Below are 12097 nucleotides of genomic sequence, written 5' to 3'. Positions count from 1 at the left end.
ATTTAATATAGGAAAAGGAAGTAAGACTTTTCAAATGGGGTATATCTTTGTAACTTTCAGTATATTTGCTAGTGGTGTTTACTCTTGCTAGGCATTCTATGTTTTAGATAACTAGGCGGTTTGCAAGAATGTACCTCTGATATAATGACAGAAAAAAATTCTTACAGGCAGTTTGTTCATGTTTTGTGAACATTGTGTCTGTTGGGGGGATCAAGGAGGAGGTTCCTAGGGCTTGAATTCAAGCTCTCATCCCTGCCTCTGAGCTCAAGGCTAGCTCTCTATCATGTGAGCTGCAGCTCCACTTCTGGCTTTTTGGTGGGGGGATATGAGTTTCACGTGAACTTTCCTTCACAGGCTGGCTTCAAACCATGATCCTCAGATCTCTGCCTCCTGAGTAGCTAAGATATATTTTTGTCAGTTTGCCTATTGAGAGGAGTGTAATGGTACATGTCTGTAATCCCAGCACACTGGATGCCGGGGCAGGAGGATCAGGAGTTTGAAGTCAACCTGGACTGTATAATAAGACACATTTTTTTTGAAAGAAAGGAGAGAGAGGGCAGACAAAACCGACAAACAAAATTCAAGTATAATATTAGAACATGAAGCAGGGGCATCTTCCAAACTTCTGGTAGGAAGGCTTCATCTTTCCCCCCTCCCCCCCATTCTGGGGCTTGAACTCTGGGCCTGGGTGCTGTCCCTGAGCTCTTCAGCTTAGGCTAGGACTCTACCACTTGAGCCACAGTGCCACTTCTGGTTTTCTGGTGGTTAATTGGAGATAAGAGTCTCACAGACTTTCCTGCCTGGGCTGGCTTTGAACCGTGATCCTCAGATCTCAGCCTTCTGAGTAGCTAGGATTACAGGCATGAGCCACTGGTGCCTGGCTTGTAAGGCTCATTTTCTTTTGCTATCATAAAATAATTTTCAATAAATAGGGATGTCTAGTCAGGTTTTTATTTTCTTTTTTTGTTAGTACTTATTTTTTTTTTTTTTTTTTTTTTTTTTGGCCAGTCCTGGGCCTTGGATTCAGGGCCTGAGCACTGTCCCTGGCTTCTTCTTGCTCAGGGCTAGCACTCTGCCACTTGAGCCACAGCACCACTTCTGGCCGTTTTCTGTATATGTGGTGCTGGGGAATCGAACCCAGGGCCTCATGTATACAAGGCAAGCACTTTTGCCACTAGGCCATATCCCCAACCACTAGTACTTATTTTTTAAAATTAGGGTATCTGAGTCAGAAGATGACCCAAGTATCTAAGATTAATTAATTTGAAATCAGAATGTTGAATGTAAAAGCAAGCAACAAATATAGCAATCTATACAATTGTATTCTGATTATTACAAAAGTTCCAGGAACTGTCAATACTTCTATCAGCAATCTATTAAGGAAGAAAAGTGCTATATGTGATGAGTGTAGACATATTGATTGATTGATTGATTGATTGATTGATTGCCAGTCCTGGGGCGTGGACTCAGGGCATGAGCACCATCCCCAGCTGCTTTTTGCTCAAGGCTAGCATTCCACCTCTTGAGCCACAGCCACTTTCAGCTTTTTCTGTTTATGTGGTGCTGAGGAATCAAACCCAGGGCTTCATATATGCAAGGCAAGCACTCCACCCCTAAGCCATACTCCCAGCCCCTGTAGACATTCTTATAAATGCCTTTTGGGTTTTTGTTTTGTTTTTCCTAAAGAGAAATCACCCCCAAATGAAGCACCTCTTTCCTGGGGCTTGAATTCATGGCCTGGGTGCTGTCCCTAAGTTTATTTTGCTCAAGGCTAGTGATCTACCACTTGAGCCACAGCTCCACTTCTGGCTTTTTGGTGGTTTATTGGAGATAAACCTTGGACTTCCTGCCCCAGGCTGACTTTGAACAGCAATCCTCAGATTTCAGCCTCTTGAGTAGCTAGGATTACAGGCGTGATGAACCACCAGCACCCAACAGGAAGCAAATTTTGTTTTAAATATGGAATGCTTCATGAATTTTTATGTGATCTTTGTATGGGGGTCATGCTAATCTGTGTATTATTGCAGTTTTAATATGTGTTGCTGAAGCAAGTGCAAGGAAGCATAATTTAAATAAATTTAAATGGTCTATTATTGTGTGGAAACTTCATAGAATGGCAGTAATTGGTGCTGGATGTGATAGTACATGCCTGCAATTCCTACTTGGTAGGCTGGGGCAATGGGATCATGAGGACAAAGCAAGCCCAAGCTACAAAGTATCTCAAAAAGAGAGAAGGGAAGGGAAGGGAAGGGAAGGGAAGGGAAGGGAAGGGAAAGTTTGGATTTTCCCACTTAATTTTACCTGTGCCTTTTTCCTCTTTACAGAGAAGGATGTGGGAGATGAAGCAGAATCAGGAGTCTTAAATTGTATTCTTATACAATTATTCCTTTGTAAAAATCTTACCATCTTAGTGTGGTCCTAATTACCTTCTGAAGGCCCCAACTACATATCATTAGCCTATCAACTTAAGGAATACATTTCCAACATGTGAACTTTGGGGATACATTGACACTGTTAAGAATAAGGCACATTTTGTCCTTTGTGGTAAGGGATGCTAGAGGTTGAACTGAGAGCCCATTGAATGCAAAGCACTTGTTCTACCACTAAGCTATACCTCAGGCTCCAACATTTTAGTCTCTTGAGAAGGAAAATTCTATTCCTAAGGTTCTCTTTGGCCCTTTGGGTGGGATTTGGCTTAGCTGGTGAAGGAGTCATTTAATAAAGTTCTAGCCCCAGCCTTTCCTGCTCTGCTTCTAGAAGGCTGCACATCTGTATCTACTCTAGGTAGGACCAGTTGTTATATGTCACATCTCCCATAAAGTTGGCCAAGGAAACCATACTAAATCTTGTTTTTAAACATCCTCTTTAAAAATGAGCTTGAACCCCAGGGCTGATCACTCACGCCTAGCTACTCAAGAGGAAAAAGAAGCCAGGGACAGTGCTAGGCCCTACATCCAAGACCCAGGACTGGCAAAAAAAAAAAGTTAAAAAATATATGTTAAATATATATTTTAAAGGGACAAGGTAACAAACAGTACAAGAAATGTATCCAATGCCTAACGTATGAAACTGTAACCTCTCTGTACATCAGTTTGATAATAAAAATTTGAAAAAAATATATATATATATTTTACCTGCAGGGATTCAGCTATAGAATATCTTCCCAGATAAAATAAGGGAAAAACTTTTACTAAGAAATTCAAGGGTTGCATAAGTAAAGCCTGAAGGTAAAGTATGACATGGCATGATTTCGCTCATGTTACCAGATTTCTTTTAGGTCTGACCTAATGCCATCTAAACTCTGAGCCTTCAGTGAATTCCTTTTTTGTCTTTGTTAAGTTGGGTCAAGTCGGGGGTCTGATAGGAAATGTGGCATAATATGAAAGAAAATGTGGTTAAATTGAGAAAGTCAAGTGCTACAGATTTTCTTGGCTATTAGGAGGGAGAGTAGCAGCCATGTGGGGGACATTAGATAAGGTAGGGGGGTGGGACATACACAGAATATGATTTTGGAAAAAAGAGACTTCAAATTGGCCTCTTATTTGTGTTCCTTGTGTTTTTATGAATATAATGGTCTGACATTACAGAAAATAAATGGTTTTAATTGTATTCAGGTTTTGCTTTATGCCCAGGTTGGCTTCAAACTCACAGTTCTCTTCTCTACCTCTCCAGTGCTCCCACACCACATGTCCAGCAACTGGATCTTTTTTGTTTTTTCTAACTTGGTGAATTCACTAAACCCTTGGACCTGTTTCTCTTCCAGTGTCAATGAGTGATAACAAGAGAAGAAGAAAGTAAACAGAGTCGTCTCCTATTCCATGTGGATGAGAGTCCTCATACAGGGGACTTTCACAGTTTATCAGTTAATACAGAAAATGGAGGTAATTAGCAATAGAGGGTGGTCTTTCTTCTTTCCATTTTCCAGAAAAAAAAAATTACCTACTTAAATTTTTAAGAAACAAGCTTTAAAAAAATTAATTTCTGCAATAGATCTCAGTCCAGAAAACAATGATGTGATAATTTCCAAGCACATATCTGATGATCTCATGTGGAATTCAACTACTGAGTTTCCTGGACCAAAGTAGAAATATTTCTTTATGATAAGTTGAATTCTTTTCAACTAGTTGTCATCCAGATTGAAAACATCTTTCTTATTAATGATTGTTTCAATGTATGAAATTTTTATGCTTAATATGATTAAGTTGACCTACATGCAAGTGTTTATCAGTATTATACAAAACTAGAGAAAAAGGCTTTTCCCCCCTATTTATTGTCAATATGATGTACAGAGGGGTTACAGTTTCATACATAAGGCAGTGAGTATATTTCTTATCCAACATGTTACCTCCTCCCTCATTTTTCCCTCGCCTCCCACAGAAATAGGCTTTAAAAAAAATATATTGATTTGAAATTTGGTTGTAAGTCTGGCAGTACTGGCTTCTCTAATCTGTTACAGAACTTGGGGGCTGGGAGTGTGGCTTAGTTGTAGAGTGCTTGCCAGCATGCATGAAGCCCTGGGTTTAGTTCCTCAGGACCATATAAAACAGAAAAGGCCAGAAGTGGCACTGTGGCTCAAGTGGTACAGTGCTAGTCTTGAACACAGTGATGCTCAAGGACAGTGCCCAGGCCCTGAGTTCAAGCCCCAGGACTAGCCAAACAAACAAACCAAAAAAAAAAAAAAAAAAGAATTTGGACTCCCCATTAAAATCGTAGTGGTGAGGATTGAGGTTTGGAGCCAGCCCAAGCACACAAATCTGTATGACTGTTATCTAAAATTAACAAGCAAAAAGCCAGAAGTGAATGTGTGACTTAAGGGACCGAACACCAGCTCTGAGCCAAAAAAGCCTAGCAAGAATACAAGAGACCCTGAGTTCAAGCCCAGTACTGGCATAATAAAATGAAATAAAATCACTACATTGTAGCAATGGAATTAAACAAAACCTGAAGTTTCTTTTGTTCTTATCTTTTTTTTTTTTTTTTTTACTCTTCCTCTGCCCGCTGCCCCCCACCCCGACAAACAGAAAGGAAATAAGGTTAGTGGTTAGCTTTTGATATGCCAAGGGTCATTAGATGAAAGCTTACATCATTTTGGTCACCATTTGGGCATGTGGGCTTAGACTAGAAGGAGAACGATGGACATTTTCTACTTTATTATAGTAGCCATGGCCAACAGTACCTGGCTATGACAGTCTTCATTTCCCCGTAATAATATCAGCAATTTCTGGTTTTCAGTTTTATGGCAGAGGCTTATCTGTAAAAGCATAAATTCCTGTCCCAATGACGTCCAGTTCGCCCTTTGGCTTGGAAGGCTCAGACCTGTCTTCCATCAATACCATGATGTCAGCAGTAATGAGTCTAGGGAATGTAACTGAGAATGATGGAAGCCCCCAGGGCATCAAGTCCCCCCTGAAGCCTCCAGGACCAAATCGGATCGGCAGAAGGAACCAGGTAAGTGTCTGTATGCTAGGTAGTAGTAGCACACTGGGTCAGGTCTATGACAGTGTTAAGAGAGCCTTCACCAGCCCTACCTTGGATGCTCTCTGAATTAAACAGACCTATCCAGAGGCCTTAATCATTTTTCAAGAACAGATTACTTTTGTGTAGGAGTTTTTTTTTTTTCTTTCTGGATGTCAGTGTGCTCTTTACCTTTTGTCCTATGATTTGGTTTAAGCAAACTTGCTTCAAATGGTGGTCAAGTTTGACTGATTGTCTACTGTGATGTGGTTTATTTATTAAAATGTCTTCATTAACAAATAATTATTTGTATAGGGGCTGCTGCTCAGCTTTTCAATTTTGAAAACACATAGAATTTGGCTCCATTTCTACTTAGTTGCCTTGAATTTTCAGTGAGCATGGAATCTAAGTGGCTGGAAAGAGAATGTGAGGGATTCATGGTGTAATAAAAGTCCTGTCTCCTCCAGTGGCCTCCACTAGGAAATTAAGATGTTAATTTTAATTAATAAACATATAGAACACTTTTGAAAAGTTATTTCTGTCAGGCTAGTAACATGTTGTTGGCTATAAGGTAGGTCAAGAAGACAGGCAGAGGATAGATCTCAGTTTTCTAGAGTTTGTATAGAATGAAATGACTTTTCATTCATTTTTTATTTTATTTAGACTTTGAGAGGGAAGACATGATAATCATCTGAGCATGTCTAGGAACCAGTGATGGTCAAGGAAAGCAAACCTATTGGACTTTCATTAATGGTCTTTTGTCAGTAATCCTTCTGCAACTGTCCTATATATAGAATTCTTTGAACGCATATATGATTTTTTTAAGTTTTCAAAAGTAGTACCTTAATTAAGGCTTTCCCTCCAGGAAAAGTGATTCCAGCTCCAAATCCCACCAGCAGTGTGTAGAAGTATGCATTTCTCCACACTTTCCTCAAGACTGAATACTCTGAAGAGCTCAGTGATGTTTTAAGTTTGGAGCAATGATACTTTTCTCTTTTTTCTCCCTTGCCTCCGTGAGCCTCTCTTCTTATGGGTACCTGAGAAAATACTCAGTCTGTATGCCTGTGGCCTGAGTCAAGAAGGAGACCTAGCTCTGGGAAGAAAAGGTTTATTTCTACTTTCTTGTGCCTGTCCATCTATCCATCTATCTGTCTGTATCCCTCTCCATCAACCCATTTACCAATTTTTATTCAGTTTGTACTTCTAGCTAGTGCCAAGAATCAAGCATTTGGGAATGAATAAGACAAAGTCATTGTACTCATCATTTTCTGGACTGCTAAAAATGAGTAGAGTGTAGGGAAGAGCATTTCCTTAAATAGCACAGCATTGCCCCAGCACAAGCAGAACTGGCCTCAGTCCAGGATCTCCTTTCCCAGTCATTTTGAGACAGTAGTTAGGGCCAGAAGACACCCATGCCCCCCCCTCTCGCCCCCATCCCCGCACGTTAAGTGAAGGTTGCTCCCCAAGAGTAAGGAAGTGTATGGGTATAACTGGGCCACTTGTCATCTACCTCTTTTCTCCTCCAGAGATCTGGTTCAATGGCTTTGTTTCTGAAAGAGAGATCTGGGCCAAAGGTAGTCTGCTAAACACAGCACCTAATTTGAGAAAACAAAACTCAAGAAGGAAAGAGAGAGAGATGGTAAAGAATGAAGTGTCCTCCTCCTTACCTAGGAACTGGATGGGGAGGGTGGACAGAGGGAGTCTAAGGAAAGGTCTAGTCATCTGAGCACAGAGTTCCAGAACAGATTAGCCCCAGTGTGATGCTGACAAGGGTGCCAGATTGTTTTATTATGGAATGGTTAGTTATCACATTAGCTGCTAATTTTATCTTTCAGCTCAGGAAGTGTGCAGCTTCCCCCAATATGGCTGCAATAACCCGGCTTTGCTTCATGTACCCTCTCTTCTTAGTTTATTTTAAAAATTACATCTGAATCCACAAATTGCCTTTTTCCCCACCACCTTGGATTTTATGGACCTATCCTATGGACTGCAAGGCACCATTGTCAGCTTCAGGTTTGGCTACCGTTAATGATCAACCCTAAAGGCAATATCAGCCAGCCCCTGTGAGCCTCTCTGTTTTGTGTATCTGGTATCTTACTTCTAGGTGAACTCAAGCCTTTTCAAGAGCCTGGCCACTTGAAAGACTGGAACTTTTATTGAGATGAGGTCTCACTATGTTGCTCAGGCTGTTGTGAACTCTTGGGCTCAAGGGATCCTCTTGCTTTCCAAGTTTTTGGGGCTATAGGCATGAGCCACTATGCCTGGCTGAGTGGTGGGGGGAGGGGGCAGTTGTAGTGTTGGAATCTAATGACTTGACAAAAATGCTCTAGAGATTGAACTTGACCTTAACTTTTGCCCCAGCTGTGAAATATTCCTTGTTATTATGGCATGTATGCTTTTGTTGCTTTTGTTTTTCTTTTTCTTTGTGGGGGTTCTTGGCAAGCTCCATTCTGACTCACTGTAGAATTGAACTGAGAAAGTATTAATCCCCACTCCCTCCCCACTCACCAACCAGCATTATTATTATACCTCTGAAAGAAGTAGAGGATTTTTTTTTAATTTATTATAGAGGTGATGTACAGAAGCCTTTTAAAAATGTGTCTGGGGTATTCAATCTCCTTAGAATTGTAGAGTGAGAAAATGTATGGCTGACTGGCATACTTCTCAGACCCACTTCCACAGGGGGAGGAAAGGTTGTAGTGTTTAGAATAAGACTTGCTAGTCTTGGCAAAGATGGCAACTGAGAGCTAGACATCACCACACAATTCACTTCACCTTTTGATTTATATAGTTTTTTTGTTTTTCATCTCTCATGAGCAACCACAAGGGTATTTCCTTTCTGTGTATTTAATCTTTGCTTTGGTCAAATTTTATGTAGTATAATAATTTAGGGCATGGGCTATGGAGTTGTGGGCCTGTGTTAACCCAGTTTTGGTTTGGTTATCATTTTTGCTTTTTTTCTATGATTTGGGGCAAGTTACTTGCCTCTCTGTACTTGAGTTTCCTTACCTAGAAAATGGGATCTATAATGAATTGATACATTAAGTGCTTGTAGAAAAATGAAATCCTGATGTCATATATTTAAGTACATATTTATCCATTGTAATTTCTCTTTTAGGAAATGAAAGAAGAAAAGTCTTCCTACAACTGTCCCCTATGTGAAAAGATTTGCACTACCCAGCACCAATTGACTATGCACATTCGTCAGGTTGGCTGCTGCTTTTGTGTTTTGGTTTTAAATTACTTTTCATTAGCAGAAGATAAGATGATTTTGTTTAAAGAGTGAATTGTGAGCTGTATTTAATATGTAACATTTTATCAATCTTAGTATGTAGTTAGGAAATAATGTTTGTGTGTTCATGTTAATCTAACTGAGCCAGATCAGCACAAAATATCTTTTCAGAGGATTTAGTAAATATCTAGTTAACTGATTACTTATTGTCCCAGAAGATGTTTTGTATATGTTACCTCTTAGTATGAACTTAATCTTTATAATACAATGAGGTAGTAGATATTAATACCCCCCTCCTGACTTTTTTTTTTACTGAGAGACACTGTCTCTCAATGTACCTCAGAGTGGCCTCAAACCTGTGACCCTCCTGTCTCAGTCTTTTGGTGGTTGGATTATAGGTGTGTACCACCAAGCTTGGCCTTCCTTTTCTTCCTCTTCCTGTTTTTTAAATTTTTCTTTTCTTTTTTATAATTAGATACTTTGATAGTATAAGGGGCTTTCATCATGATAGTTCTATGGATGTGTAGAGTAGACTTTGAACAAATTCAGTCCCTCTATTATTTTCTTGTAACTCACTTCCTTTCCCCCTACCCCACTTTGGTGGACATTTTGTGGGGTTTATTATGCTATTTTCATATAGATATAAATATACAGTATATAACATGTAACATACAATTGTGTGTGTGTGTGTGTGTGTTCAATGTTCTTCACTCCCTAGTATCTTTTCTTTTCCTCCCTCCCCTTTAACTGGTCTGCCTTTTATACTTACCTCCCATTGTTATGAATATCATCATAATTGAGGTTGAGAGTGTATATGTGTATATAGATGTGTGTATATATATATTTACACATATATGTATATATATACAAATATATATGAGCAAAAACACATCATATTGGGGTTTTTGTGCTTGGCTGGCTCATTCTCTCTTTCCTCTTTCTTTATATAAATTTACATCATGTGGCAGGGACTTTCCTTGATTTGGGATTTTTTTCTTTAACATAAGATTAATATCAAACTATTAATTAATGTCAAACTATTGAACAGAGACCTGTAGAGGATTAATGACCCTATTAAAACCATAACATCAATTGTAATAGCATAGATAAGTAATAATAAAAAATATCAAGTTGCAAAAGTAACAGGTTTGGATAGAAATATCCCTTTTATTTCAGAAGCCAAAACTACTCTGCACTCTCAGTTTGAAAATCAAATTTCAACTATTTGCCTCGTAGTTGAGTCAGCTAATCCATATTGTTTCTTATAAACAACTAATTTTCTAAGCTGGAGTATGGAATGGAAGATCATAGAAAACAGTTATTTGCTGTATTCCTGATACCTTTGACACTTTGGGAAAATACTTTAAAAGAAACAGAAAAAAAATAGCTCTAGGTCTGTATTCCCTGAAGAGGAGTGTCTACCTATCCTCTTTAGTGACCAGTGCACTGATTGCTTTCTGCAGCACAATACCGACACTGGAGGAGCCGACCACTCATGCAGCATCTGCGGGAAGTCTCTGAGCTCGGCCAGCTCCCTGGATCGCCACATGCTAGTGCATTCTGGCGAGAGGCCTTACAAGTGTACTGTGTGTGGCCAGTCTTTCACCACCAATGGGAACATGCACAGGTGGGTGAAGCACCCTTTTCCTGAGCAGTTGATTCCTCTGAGCCATTGAACAATGTTCTTTTTCCCCATAGAGAAAAACTTACGTGTGGTTTTGTTTGTCCATCTATACCATCTCAGAGTGTCAAGAGCATCCGGTGGTGTGTGTTTCAGCCTAGGTCTGTCAGTTTTCAAAATAAACCAGAGTCAGTCCTCCGCTGAGCCATTTGGGGTTTCTTTAAGTGCTAGTGGTGTGTGGGCAGCTTTATCACATAGAGAGGCACCTTCTGAAAGAAGTATTCACAATTATTTTTGTGCTGGTACTGGGACTTGATCTGAGGGACTGGGCACTGTCCCTCAGCTGTTAAGCTCAAGGCTCTACCTTTTGAGCCAGATCTTTATTTCCAACTCTGCCCTTTATAGTTTCATATGCCTGCTATATTCTTCAAAGACCTTTTCCTTGCCCCATCCCCAAAAGAGATTCTAGAGCTTAAAAAATTAGTGTATAAAAGTTTTATAATGGATGTTTTATTGTGGACATTTATTTCCATGCACACATATCATATACCCCAGTCAAATTCACGCCTTCAGCCAGGTGCTGGTCGCTTATACCTGTAACAGCTATTCAGGGGCCTGAGATGCTGAGGATCCTAGTTTAAAGCCAGACTAGGCAGGAAAGTCCATGAGACTCTTATCTCCAGCTAACCACCTGAAAACTGGAAGTGGCACTATAGCTCAAAGTGGTAGAGTGCTAGCCTTGAGCAAAAGACCTCAGCAATAGCACCTAGGCCCTAAGTTCAAGCCTCACATCCAAGAAAAAACAAGTTATCCCCTCCAACTCTGTTATTCCTCCTCTCTTCTTAAAGGAATTTCAACAGATTTTATAGTTCTATTTTCATACATGCCTCTCTATTGGCCCTCCTGTCTTCCTCTGATACCTGCTTCCCAACATATCCTCCTTTACATTCCTATCATTTTCTCCATTTTCTTAAGCAAATATTAACTAAAGTGGTGTTTCACACATGGCATATAATTTAGTCTTGTTAACCTTATCTATTGTTCTCTTTCCTCATTACCTCTACCCCTACCCTAACATCCAGTGAATTTTCTTCATACAAGACACCATGTATTTAAATATTACTTGTCTTCCATTTTGAACCTTTGAGTAGTTATCTGACCCAATTTGATGCTTTAAGGAAGATAAGGTAAAACAAAGAAAATCTGTTAAGTATCAGGAAACTACTTCCTGAGAGGGACCAGTGTACACTTAGGAATGGGGTGGAGTACTGAGATGGCACATTAACATGCTGTAGGATGAAGCAAAGGAAATGTACTGTATAGAGTAAGGGGTGTATGTTTTGAGCAGTTAGGGCAGAAAAAAAAATAGTACTTCCTTTTTATACAAGCATTTTAGGACATCCTAGGAAAAAAGAAATGCAATTTCACCTCACAAAAATCAAATTAAAATTTTCTATATTTCTTTCTAGCTAGCGTTCTTCCAAGTTTTAGCGTGTGGTGGTGGTGGTGGTGGTGTTAGGGGTAGGGTACTAGGCATTGACTATTGCTAGAGTAAACCTGACAGTTTTTTTTGTCTGAACACCTAGAAGTGAGATATTATATGACTTAATGAAAGGAGTGGAGAATTTAAAGATTTTTACAATGTATTTCACCCTTCTAACATTTTTTGTGTGTGTGAGTGATTTCTGACTGGTCTTTATCTTTACCTCTTTTCTTTTGGGGAGCGGGGTGAATAGTGTCATTCTTTTAGTTTTTTGTTTTGTTTTATTTTTTGTCGATTATGGGGCTTG

The 12097-nt window shown here is 39.5% G+C and overlaps 1 protein-coding gene, 1 non-coding gene and 1 pseudogene across 10 annotated transcripts in view; 2 read left to right on the top strand and 1 right to left on the bottom strand.

The window, feature by feature from the left end:
* The window catches only part of Rreb1 (ras responsive element binding protein 1), a 153918-nt gene that overhangs the window by 78408 nt on the left and 63413 nt on the right, over positions 1-12097 (top strand). For all 9 annotated transcript variants that reach the window (XM_048348552.1, XM_048348555.1, XM_048348551.1 and 6 more), the window contains 4 exons: positions 3764-3881; positions 5233-5448; positions 8573-8662; positions 10150-10313. In XM_048348552.1, the coding sequence (XP_048204509.1) occupies positions 5278-5448; positions 8573-8662; positions 10150-10313 (425 nt within the window). In that variant the 5' untranslated portion in view covers positions 3764-3881; positions 5233-5277. The remainder of the gene's footprint in view (positions 1-3763; positions 3882-5232; positions 5449-8572; positions 8663-10149; positions 10314-12097) is intronic.
* LOC125354001 lies at positions 1954-2052 on the bottom strand (annotated as a pseudogene).
* On the top strand, positions 3997-4077 carry LOC125354037. The gene has a single exon (XR_007211426.1). It is a non-coding gene; the product is annotated as a small nucleolar RNA SNORD121A (small nucleolar RNA).

Source organism: Perognathus longimembris, chromosome 6 (genome assembly GCF_023159225.1).
Source record: "Perognathus longimembris pacificus isolate PPM17 chromosome 6, ASM2315922v1, whole genome shotgun sequence".
In the NCBI taxonomy this organism is placed as follows: Eukaryota; Metazoa; Chordata; class Mammalia; order Rodentia; family Heteromyidae; genus Perognathus; species Perognathus longimembris.
The sequence above is the reverse complement of the archived record's forward strand: the minus strand, read 5'-3'. Positions and strand labels throughout refer to the sequence as shown.